At 44.9% G+C, this 19,582-nt stretch overlaps 1 protein-coding gene across 1 annotated transcript in view; it reads right to left on the minus strand.

Annotated features, from left to right (window-relative positions):
* GALNT10 (polypeptide N-acetylgalactosaminyltransferase 10) overlaps positions 1–19,582 on the minus strand; it is a 231,630-nt gene that overhangs the window by 85,233 nt on the left and 126,815 nt on the right. Inside the window, exon 4 of the mRNA XM_018050128.1 lies at positions 13,567–13,733. Within this exon, the coding sequence (XP_017905617.1) occupies positions 13,567–13,733 (167 nt within the window). The remainder of the gene's footprint in view (positions 1–13,566; positions 13,734–19,582) is intronic.

Consider the following 19,582-nt stretch of genomic DNA (forward strand, 5'->3'; position numbering starts at 1 on the left):
AACAAGCTCCTTGGTTGGTGCTGAAAGGGATAAGAGTTAAGAAGCCTTACTTGAACCTAGTTGGAACCAGAGACCATGGGGGACACACTCCAGGTGTGGGCTACCTGCCTTTGAGGTCACTTGCCTCCTTGGCCACCAGGCTGGAGAGTTCTCAGGGCTGTTTCTTTCTGTGGCAACCAGTATCCTCCTGGAAGTCTTTCTGGCACTTTCTAGCTCTTTAGGCTCTTTCACATTCTGACTTCATCTAATCTCTACAGGGAGACTCTGAGGTGGATGGGGGTAGCTGAGTGCTCATTGTCTTTGTTTCAGAGAACAACGATGGTAACTCCCACCACCACAAAGGCATCACTACTAACAAGGACCATTACTGACCACCGACCATGCGCTGGGCCCTGCATTATCTCACTTAATCCTCACCTGACCCACGAAAGGGGGGGAGGGTGGTAGTTACAGCTTTGGGGCTGGGAGTGATGGAAACCCAGGCCCAGCTTGTTCACATAAGAAGACAGTGTTCTGGCTCATGGGAGGGAAAAGGACAGGGGTGGAATGGGGCTCAGCTGGCACCACAGCCCAGCACCCTGGATGAATCACTGTGGCCATGGGGATGGGACAGCACTGGCCAGGTGGATCAGAGCCCTCATCACGGCTGGGTGGTGTTACTGACTGGCTGTCCCTTCAGGATCACAAGGAATGAATGGTAGGCAAGGAGCAGTCCACCAAACTGACTACACCCCTGCCTTCCTTCAGCTCGAAAGGCCGGAAAGACAGGGTCTGTGTCTACAGCAGAGAATACCGAGAGTCAACTCTGCTCAGGAGGAAGGCCTATTTACAGGTCATCTTCATTCACTCATGAGCTAAAGTACCACTTCTTCTGTCATAAGGCAGCAGAAACATATTTTGTGGGAAAGGTCAGGGCTGGTCTTTCCTCTAGCCTAGTTAAAACACATCCGGATGCTGTGGAGGTTTCTGGGAAGGTAACTGAAAGTTTGAGTTTTCCATTAGCAGAGACTGGAGTGCAGCTATTATTTAGAATATTCTAGACCATATATTATGACGGCACACGGGCAAAAAAATTAAAAGTTTCTGAGAAGACTGGGCAGAAAACAACCTTATAATTCCACCTGTTTTCATCCTCACTACATATTATTAGCAATGCCCAATAAATTCCATCCATTAACAGACACAACAACAGAGGACTCCAATAGACAGTAGGAGTTATTAGTTGTTTTGAGATTCCTGGCTGCTCATAAACAATGTGGGCATCTCTGAAGAGGTCTGCATTTACAAAGCAAACAAATAAAATTATTTCTTTTTATCATTCCAGGAGGAGCAAGTAGTTTGGTCTTTCATCGAAAGAACCTGAGTGTATATGAGGATCCCAAAGGTTGAAAAAGGCAGTCTGCATCTGTTAATACTTTACAGGAATCAACATCCCTAAATAGCACAAGAGGAAAGAATGTTACTACGGTCTTCCTATGCCTATTTCTTTATTCTATACAATGATGCGAAAATTACATTTTCATGAGATTCTTCTATTTGAGATAGGAAAGCAGGAGAATAAAAAAAGAAAAGAGAGAAATGAAGCCTTCAATGCCCACAAACACGATATTGATTGACAGTGCTGCAATCATCTTTTAATTTTTGGAATAAATAAGAGACATATAAATGTGTGGATCTGGCCTTCCTGATCTTCAGAACTGTCAAGCATTGCCTATTTTGGGCTATGAAAATTGGTAACATTTTAAGCCTCCGGTGTTTACAGATCTGAAGGTGCCTCTGGATTCAAATCAAACCAAAATTGGCTCTGGAGCTGTGACTGCCTGATAAAGACGTGACTGAACCTTTGGGGCTGTAAGTTCTGCAAGGAAGTTGGGAAGAAATGCTTTAAGTATCTTTTGGCAACGAGTCTATTTCACTGCTGGTCACGGGTCTGGTTGGGCAGCAGGTTAGAGTTAATGCTAACTTTTTGCCTGATTTGCTTCATTAACCTGCTCAGTTCAGTTCAGTCGCTTAGTCATGTCCGACTCTTTGCGACCCCATGAACCACAGCACGCCAGGCCTCCCTGTCCATCACCAACTGCCGGAGTCTACCCAAACCCATGTCCATTGAGTTGGTGATGCCATCCAACCATCTTGTCCTCTGTCGTCCCCTTCTCCTCCTGCCCTCAATCTTTCCCAGCATCAGGGTCTTTTCAAATGAGTCAGCTCTTCACATCAGGTGGCCAAAGTACTGGAGTTTCAGCTTCAACATCAGTCCTTCCAATGAACACCCAGGACTGATCTCCTTTAGGATGGACTGGTTGGATCTCCTTGCAGTCCAAGGGACTCTCAAGAGTCCAGAATCAATATTATTTAGAGGAGCTGGCTAAAATTTACGGAGCCAAGCAGGATGCTATGGGCCTTCCTAGGACAGACCCCCTCCACCCCACCATGTCCTCCACCTGCCTCTTATTCGTAGAAATGTTACGGTCTCCCACGCTTCCCAAGTCCCAAAAGGCTGGCTCAGGAGTTAATGATTAGGATTTATGAAGATGTAGAAAGTAAGAATACTTGCTGGGCCAAGAAACTGATGACACTTTAGACTATAAACCAACCACAGAGTCACTGAACTCCCAGTTCCCCGAAAGGTAAACACCTGACACACATTCCTAAGTTGTTTTTACAGGAGACAGATCCCCACCAGAAAACTGCTGACTGCAAGCGCAACCAGATCGGTTGAAACCAGAAGAGGGGTGATGCTTGAAGCTTCATCTTGATGCCAACCCATCCGAGAATTGTGCATGAGCTGACCAAGAGCTGACTGTGTACCTGCAGTTCCCTCCCTCGCACTGCCTTCAAAACTTTTATCTCATAACTATCAACTTGAAGGTAGTCGTAGGACATTAGTCTATCACCTTCTCAGGTTGCTGGCCTCCTGAATAAAGCAATTTTTCTTTTTCTACCAGCACTTGTCTCCTGCGTATTGACCTTTTGAGTAGCAAGCAGAGGAACTAGAGCTGCATATCAGACCTGTCCAGTTACATTTATTGTGAATGAAAATAGCAGAACATACTTCTTAGATATATGAATGTGTATCAAATGTCATGACTCAGCACTTCATATCTTTACCAAGAAGATGTTGATTTTAGCTAAAAGTTGTTTTATTTAGGGAGTGGGATATGGAAAGGAGGTAAATTCCTTGTACTTAGATTTAAATTTTCTACTAAAGCTGAATTTTCCCATTAGGCAAATAAATGTTGGCTTCTAAGAGGCTCCCAATGAAATTATGTATACTATGTTTAAATTGCTTACTACAGTGTCTGGCACAGGGGGGTGCTGTCCAGGTGTAAGCAGCATTGTTACTATTGATGCTATTGCTTCTTCCCCTTTATGAGGCAGACAAGCCCAGCCCTTTCAGCCCCCAACTTACTGAGCTGAAAGAAGCTGACAGGAAAAGGACTTGGTTGGTTTGCACTTGATAGTTAGGTACTAAGGAACCTCTTACTTTTATTTCAGCCTCAAATCTCGTCTCCCTTTAGACTCTGAGCAAATAACAATTCATGTCAGACCTAAGCTGGCAGAGAGGCCCAGAAGCTTTCTGATGACAGAAGGGGGCAGCTCTGTGGCTCTCTGCTTGGAGATCTTATTCCAAGGACCTCCAGTCACCTGCTTCGTTGAGTTTTGCTTCTCCCCCATTACGTTTTTAAGGAAACACCAAAACAGTGGAAAAGGTTAGACGTTAATCCTCACAAGAGAATCAGAAGAATATCAGCAATTTTGCACAGTTCTGCTGAGGCTACTTTTTAAAATGTAAAAGGCTTGCCCACCTCAATAGAAGCATCACCTTTCTGAAAATATAACACAGCTATTTTCCACTACAGGAACCATTCTTTACCAAACATCAGAGCTTTTGATGTTTCAGAGGCAAGCGGAGCTATTTATTTGATTTTTTTTTTTTTGCTATCCCAGTAAATCATTTATACAGTGCTTGATTCATAAAATCCTGTGTATTTTTTTTAAGATGCATAAAATATCCCATAAACATATCAACTCCTGCATGCTGTGTTCTTGCCAGATAGCCACCAAAAGATTTATAGATTTCCCTCATTATAAAATAATTGATATTCTCTAACAGCTTTAATCTTCTTAGCAGTTTTCTCCTTTGGAGTCTGGGAGAGAAGCATTCAAGATGTTATATGAAAGGAGAAGAGGATAAGAAACCTGTGGATTTTCTTCGTGGTAAGACACCCTTGAGACTGATACATGAGAAGTGTGGTTCTAAAGGTTATAGAGTCCGTTGTGGGAAAGATGGATACCTCCTATGAAATGGGATGATTAACCAGCAGTGTCCTCCAAGGGCAGGTAAGCAGTCTAGGGTACCTCCTACCAATCTCTCAAAGCCTCAGTTTTGTCATCTGTAAGATGGAACTGCTTCCCAATATTTCACTTCTAGGGTGGCTAGGAGAGGGGACATGGGGCAGGCCAAAGTATGAACTCTTAGGCTGCCCACACATCCTGTGAATTTATGCTACCCCCTGTGGCACCAGCTGCCCTGCCAGGGAGGCCTGTGGCTCCTTGCGGCTCAGCTGTCCCTGCATCTGTCAGCTCAGGAGGAGCATGGTGGAGACGGATCCATGTGTGCCCTCTGGATCAGCTTCTCCCAACAGTATACCTGGTATTCTGGGGTTATGTGAACCCTGTCTCTATCTCAGAACTGACTCAGAGGAGGAGAGATGTGATAGTCATTCTATAATGAAAATGGGAAATGACTATAGAAAATTGAGTGGAAGAAACCTGGATACAAAGTGAAACATGATTGTATGTCCACTGCATAAAGCGTGATGTAAAGGAACTGAATGTAGTTTCACATTGTGGATTACTGTCTAGCTAGTAGAAAACAGATGAGTTAGCACTATAGCTGTTGGCATGAGGGATATCTGTGATACATTAATGGGGGCAAAAAGAAGAGCAATGTATATAGTCTGATCCTATTAAAAGGGGAAGAAAAGAAACCGGTGAAGATTAGGGCAAAAGTTCTAGAATCAGAATGCATGGTTTAAAAAAAATTTTTTTTAACTTCTTCCTTTTTATTTAGATCCTATTTTTTAAATTTTAACTTTTTATTTTATATTGGAGTATAGCCACTCAACAATGTGGAGACAGTTTCAGGTGGACAGCAAGGGAAATCAGCCATACACATACACGTACCCATTCTCTTCCTCCCAGGATACATGGTTGTAAACCAAAGCTCTGCCTCATTGATCTAAGCAGACTGGCCATTTACTTAACCTCTCTGTACCTCAATTTTCTCTTCTGAAAAATGGGGATAAAATATCACCCATTTTAAGTAGAAAAAGGAGGTTTAAGATCATGGAGGCCAGTAGCTTTCTCACTGTGTATGACAGAAGCCACGCGGGTGCTGAGGTGGTGAGTGGGTGAATGCACTGAGCACAAACGCTCAATAAATATTTGTTTTCGTTACTACGTGTCAGTATCATGAAGCAGAGTGGTCCAAAAGGATGCACACACCTACTGACATGGATTACTTCAGTTGGGCTGCAAGAAGGTGGGGTGGGGGTGTTGGGAGGGTATGAAAAAGAAAATGGAACTGAACAGAAACTGGGAACCAAAGAAGACATTCAGGAGGGGGGCTCAGGATTGGGAACTCATGTACACCCATGGCGGATTCATGTCAATGTATGGCAAAACCAATACATTATTGTAAAGTAAAATAAAGTAAAAAAACAAACAAACAAACAAAAAAACGAAGACATTCAGATGACAGATTATATGTTCAATAGCAAATGTCACAAGGAAGTGCAGATCTAAACAGTAAGAAACCATTACACACCTGTGAGAATGGCAACAATGCAACCCACTGCCAAAACCAAACGTGGACAAGGATGTGGGGCAAGAACTCACCCTCACTGTTGTGGGAATGCACTTTGAAGACAGTTCAGCAATTTCCTGCACTAAACATATTCTTATCGTATGATCCAGCAATCACCTTCCTTGGTATTTAACTAATAAGTAAGCTGAAAACTTGTGTCCACACAAAAAACCCATACAATGATGTTTACCTATCTGCCTTCTGTGAAACCTGAATGCAGGTCAAGAAGCAACAGTTAGAACCGGACATGGAACAATGCACTGGCCCCAAATTGGGAAAGGAGTACGTCAAGGCTCTATATTGCCACCCTGTCCAGTTAACTTGTATGCAGAGTACATCATGCAAAATGCCAGGCTGGATGAAGCACAAGCTGGAATCAGGACTGCTGGGAGAAATATCAATAACCTCAGATATGTAGATGACGGCACTCTTAAGGCAGAAAGTGAAGAGGAACTAAAGAGCCTCTTGATGAAGGTGAAAGAGGAGAGCAGAAAAGCTGGCTTAAAACTCAACATTTGAAAAATGAAGATCATGCATCTGGCCCCATCACTTCATGGCAAATAGATGGCGAAACAATGGAAACAGTGACAGACTTTATTTTCTTGAGCTCTAAAATCACTGAATATGGTGACTGCAGCCATGAAATTAAAAGACGCTAACTCCTTGGGAGAAAAGCCATGACAATCCTAGATAGCATATTAAAAAGCTGAGACATTACTTTGTCCACAAAGGTCTGCATTGTCAAAGATGGTTTTTCCAGTAGTCATATATGGATGTGAGAGCTGGACCATAAAGAAGGCTGAGTGCCGAAGAATTGATGCTTTTGAGCTGTGGTGTTGGAGAAGACTCTTGAGAGTCCCCTGGACTCAAGGAGATTAAATCAGTCAATCCTAAAGGAAATCAGCCCTGAATATTCATTGGAAGGACTGATGCTGAAGCTCCAATGCTTTGGACACCTGATACCAAGAGCCGAATCATTAGAAAAGACCCTGATGCTGGGAAAGATTGAAGGCAGGAGGAGAAGGGGACAACAGAGGATGAGATGGCTGGATGGCATCACCAACTCAATGGACATGTTTGAGCAAGCTCTGGGAGATGGTGAAGGACAGGAAAGCTTGGCATTCTGCAGTTTATGGGTGCAAAGAGCTGAACATGACTGAGTGACTAAACAACAACAACAACACAAATTCATAACTGCTCAAACCTAGAAGCTACCAAGATGCCCTTCAGCAGGTGAATGGATAAATAAATGGTGGTATATTCAGACAATAGACTATTATTCAGCACTAAAAAGAAATGAGCTACAGGGTATAAAAAGACACGGGGGGACATTAAGTGCATATTACTAAGTCAAAGAAACTAATCTGAACAGACTGCATACTGTATGATTCCAATTGCATTAGACATTCTAGAAAAGGCAAAACTATGGAGACAGTAAAAAGGTTAGTGGGTGCCAGGGGTTAGGAGGGAGGGAGAGATGAAAAGGCAGAGCACAGAGGATTTTTAGGGCAGTGAACTACTCTACTCTGTGTGATGTTATAATGGTAGATATACGTCATTATAGATTTATCCAAACCCACAGAATATATAATACCAAGAATGCACCTTAATATAAACTATGGCCTTTGGGTGATAATGATGTGTTGACATAGCTCATCCATCGTAACAAATCTACCCCTCTGATGCAGGTGTAGGGCACTGATGAGGGAGTGGATGTTGCAGGTATGTTTTCAGCAGGTGGAAGGGTGGATGGGAACTCTCTGTGCTTTCAGCTTAATTTTGACGTGAACCTAAAGTTGCTCTAAAAAATAAGGCCTATTTAAAAATAACCACTGGGAGAAGCGTAAGTGTTAACAGTAATTGCCTCCAGGTGAGGAGGTGACAGACGGCTCTTTCTGCACTTTCCACGTTTCCACCTTGACTTCTAGCCTGTGCTCACGCTGTTCCCTCTGCCTGGAACATTTTCCTCACTCCCCTACCCTGAGGGGCATTATCTACTCATCCCTTAGGATCGAGTTTAGCTGGGATTTTCTCCAGGAACTCTTCCCTGATCTTCTCCATGTTCAACAGCGCCTGGACCTCCACCAAGGGGCACATGTTCCATGAACTTACGATTGCCCCTTACCCTGTCTGTCTGCCCTGCTGGGTGTGAGCCTTAGAAGAGATGTCTATTTTACTCTCATTGTAGCCCCAGCACCTACTGCAGCGACAAGCATAGAGTCATTTCATGAATTTTCTGAATATATGAATATGAATGAGATCAGGACAACTGTACAGAAACAACAAAATGAGCAGCAGAAAACTCAAGGTGAAAAGAACCTGAACGATACAGTGAAAGTGGGGAATGGCCACCCTGACGGTTGTGGTGGTCCTGGAAACAAACCAGGGCTGCGAGAGAGATGGCAAGAAACGAGGACTAGACAGACGCTCATGGGCCTGTGTCAAGAGTGAGGCGCTGCAGTGTAAATCAGGTCGGCGCAAATGGATCTCCTTATGTGCATCACACCAGGACTGGCCCGGTGTGACAGCGCAGGTAAGAGTTGAAAAGCTCATGGTGGAGAGAAGACCTTGGACCCTGGTATCAGTTTTGGGAGTCTCTATCACACGCACTAATGGGCCCTGCAGTGTCCATATGCCCTCCAGCACCAGTCACTGCCAACAATCCATCAGCAGTTCCGCAAATGCTTAAGAACCTCCTCTGAGGGAGCCCTGTACTGTGTATGCTTTTGTTTGCTGCTGGGGAGCTGAGCTGGGGGAAATGATGCCAATGAGACCATATCACAGACTTTTGTTTCTGCGCCTCATCATTCCAGGAGGGCCACAGTTCACCCAAAGACAATAATGCCTTCCATGACTACACATCCTATTTTTTCTGGAAAACCAATACTGTTTGGAAATGAGAAGGGGAAGGAGAATAGAAGGAAAAAAAAATGAACAAAGACCCTTTTTGTTTTTCCTAATAAAGATTTCCTATGTGGGCAGTGCAATCTGGAGGCAGGCCTGCCACCCTCCCCCGTGACCTCTCTTTCCCACTAGAGAAAAAGCACCTCCGTGTCCTCCTAATCCTCAAGGAAGCGCCCACCTTAGAGGAGCTTCTGGAGCCCCCTGTAAATTCCACAGCACTCCATTCGCAAGCAAGGCCGGGATGATTCCAGTCTGCCTTTGCTCTAGTCCCCAGTGCTGTCTGCACAAAGCTTTGGATCTTATTTCAAGAATTCATCTGCTCCAATTTTGTCTCCTACCCGAGGTCTCGACCCTCAGCTGAATTACAATTAGTTGCCCTGAGGATCCTGGAAGAGGCTCATTTCAGAGGAAAATGCCTTCTGCCAGGCAGCGCCAATCGAGCCCATAGTTAGCATCTATGAATTTCAACTCTAAAGAACTGCCTCTGCTCACGTGGCCCAGAGAAATCTGTCTTTCACGATGGCCCATATTTGCTGTACTTTAGACAGGCTTCTCTATAATGCTGAAATTGTTTCTCCCAAATCTCATTTTTGAAGCAATCACTGCTGAGTAAGTTTTCTTCCCAAGCTGCCTTGAGAATTTCCTCTTAAAATAAGAAGAATTATTGCTTTTCTGAAGAATGGAGGTTGCAAAATCTGACAGCTACTGTGCAGGACTGAGGGGCGGGAGGTAAGAGTTCTCTTCTGGGTTCTGAGCCGGATTCATTGAGATGAAAGGGCAACAGTCAAGGGGCCTCAGTTCTCATTCCCATCTGTGAAATGGGACAGTATTCGTTCTCTCTCTTACTAGGGTTTGGGAATGGTACTGCATTCAATTAATACTTTTGGTCTCTGGAGAAACAGATGCACTTGGTGAATGCCATTCTTATAAAATTTACCTTTTCTTTCCCAAGTGTGTTTCACACAGAAGGTGAGGCGAGGGGCATAAGGCTGTGTGGGGAACCCAGATTCCCATCCCTCCTCTGCAGCCAGCGGGCCACGTGCTCTTGGTGAACTCGGTCCGCTGCTCCAGGACTCAGCCTCCCATCTGTACAAGGAAAGGCTGAGTCACAGCTGTGATGTTCACACATTTTTAAGCAGTGGCACTCCTCTTGTGAACAGTTTTTCACAAATCAAATCCAGACCCTGCCAGGAGAGGTATGTGAACCCCACCTGCACCTGCAAGGTTCTCCACAGCCCTCACAGTGCTCCCTGAGGCATCCCTGGGCCCCTTCCTGCATAGAGGCACATGCTCCAAGCCAGGGCCTCCTCCCTCAGGGGTTGTCATCAAGACAAAATGAGATAATACATGGTTCTGGCCCACAGAAGTGGTTCTTGAAACGGTGAATAGATGGGAAGACAATTTAGGCTAAAGGTGGGGCAACAGCACACTTGCCAAGTGTTTTTTCACCCATGGAAAGGGGGAGACTGCACTTTCATGTCTATATATTTACCCCTGACTCCCCCTCTGACAAACCCGTCAGAAACAATGTTGACAACAATAACGATAATACCAGGGTGAAAAGTTTATTTCTGATGTTCACTTGGTGCCATGTACTATCCTAACCACCTCACATATATTAGCCCATTTAATAGTCACGGCCACCTAAGAGGTAGATTCCATTTCATTGATGTGGCAACTGAAGCACAGAGAGGTTAAGTGACTAGATAAAGGTCACAGAGCAAGTAAGTGACAGGGCCCGGAACAAAGCTGAAACTATTGCTAAAGAATGGTGCTACGGAGACATGGAGACACACCCGCAGGTGACCTCACAGACCTCACTTCAGGGACATAAATAAATCTCATATAATAGATGCTATTGTAACCATGGTGGAAGTGCTAAGAGACAGATAAAGGAGCTCTGATAATTCACGCATGAAGCATGTATTAAGCACCTACTGTATGCCTAAGGAGCTGAGAATATGTGGTGAACAAGACTGACCAGGTAGACCCAGCTCCCAGAATGTGGAGTCCAGTAGGGTGAACACACGACAGGTCCATGTTTATACACACAATGCTCACATGTTATGCTTATTGGTATTTTAATTCTGCTGTGATAAGATCAAAGAAGGAAAAGTAAAGGGTCCCCTGAGAATGAGTGTATGTCAAGAGTGAGGGGAGAATTAGAGATAATAAGAACTGAATGTAAGATGTGTATATGTTCGAGTATTAGGCATGCAGTATTAAAACGGGACACAAGAAACTCAAGTTTTGATTATCGTAGAATGTACTTAGGCTCCTCTTCACTACTTATTAGTGCCTCTACTAAAAGGTGAGAAAAGGAAAGGGCTTCGCTTAATTTTACTGCAAGCGGTAAAAGCTCTGATGCAAAGAATAAACTTAAGACCATTGGCTGGAGGACAAATTCTTCTTAGATTTCATTTGCGGCTCCCTCTCTGTGTCTCACAAAGCCATGGGTGAGACTCAGTGAAGAGGCCCTACAGTGTGGTCCAGAGGCCAAGACAATGTGTTTAGGGCCAGGAAGACATGATTTGTTCACTATATCACCACCTAAGAGCTCTGTAACCAAGGGCAAGTCACATAACCTCTTTGAGTCTCAGTTTTCACATCTGTAAAACGGGGTAGCAGATATTATAGGTGGGTTGACCTGATGCCTTCTCTAATCCACTTCTTTTCCTATCTCTACCATAAAGAGGCCCAATATCAGAACACTCACCTTCCCAGCCACCCTTGCAGATATGTGTGCCCAAATGTCTGAGTTCTGGCTCAGAAACACTGGGGAGACTTTGCATTCTGAATAAGAAGGCAAAAATCTTCAAAGGAAGAGGTTTTGTTCTCTTTGCCCTTCCTCCATCTTCTTGCCTGAAAGGTAGACTTCCCAGAAGTACAGCCCCCATTTTATGACCATGAGGATGAGGATGAGGAAGCAGGAAGACAGAATAAGTCTTGTTCTCCAATGAAAGATTTGAGTAGCTATGCCAACCCTGGACTGCTTTATGAGATGAATGAATAAATGAAAAAATCCCTTTATTGAGCTGTTAGCTAAAGTTCTCTGTTACTTGTAGTTTAACGCATTTTTCAGTTCAGTTCAGTTCAGTCGCTCAGTCGTGTCTGACTCTTTGGGACCCCATGAATCGCAGCACACCAGGCCTCCCTGTCCATCACTAACTCCCGGAGTTCACCCAAACTCATGTGCATCGAGTCTGTGATGCCATCCAGCCATCTCATCCTCTGTTGTCCCCTTCTCCTCCTGCTCCCAAACCCTCCCAGCATCAGGGTCTTTTCCAATGAGTCAACTCTTTGCATGATGTGGCCAAAGTATTGGAGTTTCAGCTTCACCATCAGTCCTTCCAATGAACACCCAGGACTGCTCCTTTAGGATAGACTGGCTGGATCTCCTTGCAGTCCAAGAGACTCTCGAGAGTCTTCTCCAACACCACAGTTCAAAAGCATCAATTCTTCAGCACTCAGCTTTCTTCACAGTCCAACTCTCACATCCATACATGACCAATGGGAAAAACCATAGCCTTGACTAGACAGACCTTTGTTGGCAAAGTAATGTCTCTGCTTTTCAATATGCTATCTAGGTTGGTCATAACTTTCCTTCCAAGGAGTAAGCGTCTTTTAATTTCCTGGCTGCAATCACCATCTGCAGTGATTTTGGAGCCAAAAAAAATAAAGTCTGACACTGTTTCCACTGTTTCCCCATCTATTTCCCATGAAGTGATGGGACCAGATGCCATGAGCTTCGTTTTCTGAATGTTGAGCTTTAAGCCAACTTTTTCACTCTCCACTTTCACTTTCATCAAGAGGCTTTTTAGTTCCTCTTCACTTTCTGCCATAAGGGTGGTGTCATCTGCATATCTGAGGTTATTGATATTTCTCCCAGCAATCTTGATTCCAGCTTGTGCTTCTTCCAGCCCAGCGTTTCTCATGATGTACTCTGCATAGAAGTTAAATACGCAGGGTGACAATATACAGCCTTGACATACTCCTTTTCCTATTTGGAACCAGTCTGTTGTTCCATGTCCAGTTCTAACTATTGCTTCCTGACTTGCATATAGGTTTCTCAAGAGGCAGGTCAGGTGGTCTGGTATTCCCATCTCTTGAAGAATTTTCCACAGTTTATTGTGATCCACACAGTCAAAGGCTTTGGCATAGTAAATAAAGCAGAAATAGATGTTTTTCTGGAACTTTCTTGCTTTCTCCATGATCCAGCAGATGTTGGCAATTTGATCTCTGCCTTTTCTAAAACCAGCTTGAACATCTAGAAGTTCACAGTTCATGTATTGCTGAAGTCTGGCTTGGAGAATTTTGAGCATTACTTTACTCACGTGTGAGATGAGTGCAATTGTGTGGCAGTTTGAGCATTCTTTGGCATTGCCTTTCTTTGGGATTGGAATGAAAACTGCCCTTTTCCAGTCCTGTGGCCACTGCTGAGTGTTCCGAATTTGCTGGCATATTGAGTGCAGCACTTTCATAGCATCATCTTTCAGGATTTAAAACAGCTCCACTGGAATTCCATCACCTCCACTAGCTTTACACTGATACAAACAGAATCAAAACAGAATCCACTTCATGGTGACTGGTAACTACATCTCAGTTAGTCCCATGAAGTTAGCCCCAGACTGAGATAACGTGTGTTCAGTGGCAGGTTCATGGCCTGGCACGGAGCAAGTATCAGTACACATGGCCCATATGCGAGTGCTGCTGAAGAAAGGAAAACCTGCCATCCCTTCGGCAAGTCACTGAACAGAGCACGGAGGTGGGAAGCTGGGTGAAAGGGGCCCTACCTCGGTCACTGAAGTCGTCCACCAGCACTATCTCGGCGATCAGCTCCGGGGGTGAGCGGTTCAGCACGCTGTGGACGGTGCGCAGGAGCGAGGACCAGCCCTCATTGTGGAAGGGGATGATGATGCTGGTGTTGGGGAGCGTCTCCAGGTAGCGTTTGCTTTTGCAGCTAGAGGGAGACACAGGAGATGAAGAGGACAGGTTCAGCTCTCACGCTGCCCGGAGAACTCAGGCATATGGTTCAGCTAACTGCAATTCCTACTTCCTCTCCAGCCCCTAGGGACTGAGTGAAAGCTGGGGACACCACGGTTACTTCAGAACTGTCTTCTCCTTGGCCTCCCAGCACACATACACACACCCATGTACACTCACATAGATATATACACACACGAGATCCCCCTAGCTCTGTACATAAACAGTTATAAAACAACTCCCAGTGGTGAAGGAGCACTGGGGTTTGGTGTTTACACGCACTAACTTGTTCATACCTCAGTTGTGATAGCAACATGGTTGTTCATCTTCATGATTCCACGTGGAGGACAGCCCTTCCATAGCACTCTTGCCTCTTTCCCCACCCCTTGCACCTTCTTCTCCATGGAGGAAAAACCACGTATCCATGAACTTGGAACTTGGAGTTCCTTTGCTCTCCACCAGCTCTATGGTAAGCCTGAGGGTGGAAGGCCCTGTTCCCATGGGCCTTTCATATCATGGTAACACTCCAAGGATTTAACATAGTTACTTAGTATCAGAAAATATATAGCTGATGTTCAAACTTTCCTGACTATTCTGTATCTTTTTAAAGCTGGTTGTTAGAAACAAGGATCAAGACAAGGCTGACCTAGTGCCTTTAATTGATGTGTCTCCTAGTCTCTTTTCCCCTTACCATTTATTTTGTTTAGGAAACCCAGTTATCTGTCCTAGAGTATTTTCCACAGTCTGCATTTTGCTTTCGGGATTGCTGTGGTGTCTCTCAACATGTTCCTCTGTCTGCCCCACGCTGGCTCCTGTAAACTGGTAGTGAGAGCTAGAGGCTTGACCTGATTTGATGAGAACATTCTGGCAGCCTCTTCATGGGTGCTAGTGTGTAGCAAAGAAGACGCAGCACAGTCAAAAATAAATAAAATTGTACCTAGTCATGGTGCATAATCCTTATATGTTGCTTATATAATCCTTATATATTGGTTTGCTAGTATTTTGTTGAGGATTTTTACATCTATATTTATAAGGGAAACTGGTCTGGAGTTTTCTTAGGCTTTTGTCTGGTTTTACAGTTTAACTCTTTTGCTAAAAATCAGGGCTCTTAGCATCAACATGACTAGGCTATTTTTCCCTATAATATATCAATAGTTTTAGAAAAACAATACCAATATTATTGCTAACAACATGATGATAGAAAATTTAAGGATCTTTTCATCTTTCACTTCTTTTCATTGTTCAATAGAGATATTAGAGATCTTCTCAGGGCCCAGAAAAGAGGAGCTGAAGACCAGGCAGGCCCAGAGGGGATGACAAAACTACCCACGTTGCGCCAGGTCTCTGGCACAAGAAGTGGAAGTTGGGAGCCCAGACATAAAAGGCTCCATGCAAGGGGCTTACACAAGGCTGCTAAGACGTTTTTTTGGGGAAACTTGTGACATCTGGGACAATGAACATAACAAGAAAATATCTCCTTTCATATGCCACTGCAATCCACTGTCTAAATAAGCCAGGATCTCCTTGCAACTTACTGGTGGTCCAGTGGTTAAGAATCCACCTGTCAATGCAGGAGACACGGGTTCAGCCCCTGGTCTGGGAAGATCTCATATGCGTGAGGCAACTAAGCCTGGGCACCACAACTACTGAGCCTGTGTGCCTTAGGGCCCGTGCTCCACAGTAAGAGAAGCCACTGCAATGAGAAGCCCACACACCGCAGCTACAGAATATCCCTGCTCACTGCAACTAGTAAAAGCCCACACACAGCCACAAAAACCCAGCACGACCAAAAATAAAGAAATAAATAGATAGCAAAGGGGCCGGTGGATGGAGAGAGGGGTGAATGTGTATGTGATGAAATCATTAGAGGAAGGTTAATCACAGAATCTAGACAGTAGAAACATGAGTGTCCTGTGTGCAATTCTTTCAAGCTTTCCGTATGTTTGATAATTTTCAGAAAGAAGTGTTGGGAGGAAAAAACAGGTCAGGGTCAACTGTCTCCTTAGCTTTAAATCCTACCTCTCCTAGAAGCATCAAGGGAAGCTAGGGGGTGGGACGGGGCAGGACTGACCTTGTGGTGTTTGGCTGTGAGCCCAGTTTCAGCTGCATGGACAGGGTGCCCCTAATTCTGGCAGTCCAGTTTTGATGAAAAGGTCAGTCTTTCTTTCTGCTTGCAATCTCTGGACTTGTTTCATGCCTCTTCCTGTTCATCCCTCTGGCTGGACTGCTTTTATCGAGGCCCCACACAGCCTTCCTCCACCCCTTCCCCCACTTCTCTAACCCCTTTGATCATTTCAGCCAGCCTTCTGGGGGAACCTTCTTCAACTTCATTATGTTGGCCTTCACCAATAAAGGAAAGCATCTGTTCTTAAAAAGCCCTTTCCATTAATTTGTCTGAGTCCTCTGTGGCCAAGAAAGGCGCGATCTAGTTTTCTACAAAAGTTCCTGCCTTCCATCCAATTTCACAGGAGGCTCACTCGATTGAAGCAGGGTTGGAAGGGGAGTTAGCTGTAATAAACCTCTGGAGTCCATGGAGAGAACTACAATAGAGCTATTACTCAGCAGAGAGCCCTGGCTTTCTTGAACCCCAGAGTTGGGCCCCACAGCCTATGGGTAGACACACCATCATATACTAAAGGAAGTAGACAGAGCCATAAGAGACGAAATTCACTTCTAATTTAACCCGATCTTGGAATCAAAGATTATTCAGAACTTAAAAAAAAGGCTCAGACTTGACCATGTGCTTTTTTTGGCGGGGGGAGGGGTGGTTTACTCTTTTTCTCCTTCCTCTATTCACTTACTCATTTATTTACTAAATAAACACAAAACGGCATTTTGGCATGGGCACTCATCATTAGTTTGGTTCCAGTTTAGTAGAGTTTCTTCGTTTAAACAGAAAATTATGTGACATGTTGAAATGAATCTCTCTAGGATCCCGCAGAAAACGTGGTTCCACAGACTTGCCCACAGGCCACCTCCCTGCTGGGAGTTCATGGGAGAAGCCCCAGTTCTTCTCAGATCATAGCAGATAGAGGGGGAACGCAGGGAGGAGGAGAGAAGGCCATCCTGTGATGTCCCCACCTTACTTGTCCCCTTTAAGACCTGTCTGTGTTGTGTCTTAGGATCTCAACGCTGGATGGTAGAGGACACCCGGTCCTTTTGTGTGTGATAAACAGGAAGTACCCTTCACCTGATGGCGTTCAGAGAGTGGTCTCTGGCAAGGGGAAGCCAGGGCACTGCTCCCAATGCAAAGAGGCTGGTTTTAGCTCTGATCAGACAGTAAGAATCTCTGCCTTCCCCTGGTTCATCATGCCTGAGGGTTTACAGAACACCCTCCTTTCTCTTGTCTCTGTATCACCCCCTGGGAGGGAGAGAAACTGGGCAGTGCTAACCCCATTCTTCACCTGGGGAGAATGGAGCCCGGAGAGGAGAGTGACTTGGGCCCAAACCGCAAATCTAGAGTGTGTGTACCTCAAATAACGCTTACAGTATCTTTCCTGATGACAAAAGTGGTAACTGCTCAGAATGAGAAGCTGGAAAACACAGAAAGGCTAAAAGACAATTGCTAAGGCCGGCAACATCCTGACACCAGGGGCTGACCTCCGTGAAGCATTCAGGGCGTGTCTTCCTCAGTGCTCTTCTCTGAACACATATTTGTTTCTACAGCACGGCACACGGCACACTGACTTGATGGCTCTAGGTCCCCGGGGGCTCCCAGATATAGCGTGGCCTCCTGAGATGCTGGACAGAGGCCCCCTGGGAGCAGGAGAGGGCAGAGCGATGCCCTCACGAAGGGTCGAAGCAGGGACATGTGACACTTACGTCACACGACATCATGGTGGTGCCCTCATGGCTCAGTATTTCTGGGCTCAGAAGACACCATAGAGGAAGAGGTCCCTGTGCGTTTCCAATTATGTGACATGTTGAAATGAATCTCTCTAGGATCCCGCAGAAAACGTGGTTCCACAGACTTGCCTACAGGCCACCTCCCTGCTGGGAGTTCATGGGAGAAGCCCCAGTTCTCCTCAGATTGCAGCAGACAGAGGGGGAATGGGGGTGACAACTATGAGCTGAGTGCAAAATAGCCCACCCCTTGCCCAAGCACTTCTTCCGTCATTTGAGTCTAATGAGGTCCCAACCCTGACAGGACAAAGTTTAGTTAGACATGCGCAGCATGAGAACAAAGAGGCATGGTCAGGGGTGTTCCCTAACACACTCTGAATCGGCGAAGAGAGTAGAAACAAAGTGAACGTCCATCAGTGGGGACATATTAAATAAATGATGAAAAATTCAAACTATAGAGTACTGATAGCAGCTAAAAATAAGGTAGAAGATGACAATGATGATAATGGACTGTATCTGCTAAGCGTTTTCATTATGTCAGGCAAGGTTGTAAGCACTTTATATGCATTAATTATTTAATTGTCACAATGCTCTTACAAGGTAGAGCATCATTATGGGAATGATGGGAATATCACTATTCCCATTACAACGAGGAGGAAACAAGGCAGAGAGGTCAAACAGTTGGTAGTGGCTGGAGCCGAGATTTAAAGCCATCTGCCCTGTGTACATAAATATTTTTACAGGGATAGTATACTATTAATTGCACAGACAAAAAGAAGAATGAAGAGATTAAAAAACAAAAGCTGAGGACACTAAGTAGGAGACTGAAGTCCGGGCTTCCGCTTTCTGCTCTGCCATGCAACATTCCGAGTCACTTCTCGCCGATCCCAAGGTCCTCCTATGTTGATAAGGGAGCTGGACAAAGAGTAAGTCTGGCATGCCTGCTCTGTATTCCTTCTCCTTCTTTTGGTAAGGGCATCCTGATTTCCCTTGGGGAATCTTCCACCCTGTGATTCCACAGGGTTTAAGAGAAATCTTTGTCTTGCCTTGAGGGTGGGCAAGAGGGCCTGGCTCAGCCAACTGCAGCTCCCAAGCCCCGTGGTTGTTTGAGGGGTGGGCACTCACAAACCAGAACAAACTGTGGCTGAGACAGCTGGGAGAGAGGGAAGCTTTTTTTTTCTGTAAATGAACATGGAAGGATGGAAGTCTGGTCTGCCTGAGGCCACCATACAGACTGTTCCCTGTGTTAAAATGAAGCTAGCAGAACAGAAAACAGCCAAGAGAGGTTCCTGCTGGCATCACATAGGGACCTAGATCCAGCGATGGCTGAAGCCAAGGTCTACGCCTGGCCTTTTCAGTTATACGAGTCAAATCGCTGTGTTTTCTTCAATCAGTTTGAGTGAGGCTTCTGTCAGTTGTAACTACTGGGTTGGCCAAAAAGTGTGTTCAGTTAGGAAATCTGTTGTTCAGTACACTTCTTGATGAAAATAAAAAATATGTCTTTTATTTTTACTTAAAACCGAATGAATTTTTTTGCCAACCCAATATAAGACTCTTGCTTATGTGGCTAAATAATCTCTAACTGCCGTCAGCCACATGCATCTGTTGTGAACCTCAGGATGGCTTCTGAAGGACAGAAGCAGAAACCCGTCCAGGGTATCCTCTCTGACCTGAAGGGGGCAGCCTCTCTCCTGCTGCAGGAAGAGAACTTGGTTCACTCACTGACTAGGAGAAAGTGGCCTGGACAGACGGCTGTGGCGGGGGAATGGGAGGCAGTGAGAGGACTCATCTATGACTGAGCAGCCCCCAGTTTAATATTCCCTAAAGGCTTCTGAGCCCTTGGGCATGAAGAAGAATCTAATATACTGGCCCTTAAGATGCACCCTCAGGGCTTAATGCTGGAGCACTAGAATTAAAATAAATCAAAATCAAAGGGAAGCATTTCAAAAATTTCTTCAAGTCAACCTTGAAAAAGAACAATGC

Source organism: Capra hircus, chromosome 7 (assembly GCF_001704415.2).
Source record: "Capra hircus breed San Clemente chromosome 7, ASM170441v1, whole genome shotgun sequence".
In the NCBI taxonomy this organism is placed as follows: domain Eukaryota; kingdom Metazoa; phylum Chordata; class Mammalia; order Artiodactyla; family Bovidae; genus Capra; species Capra hircus.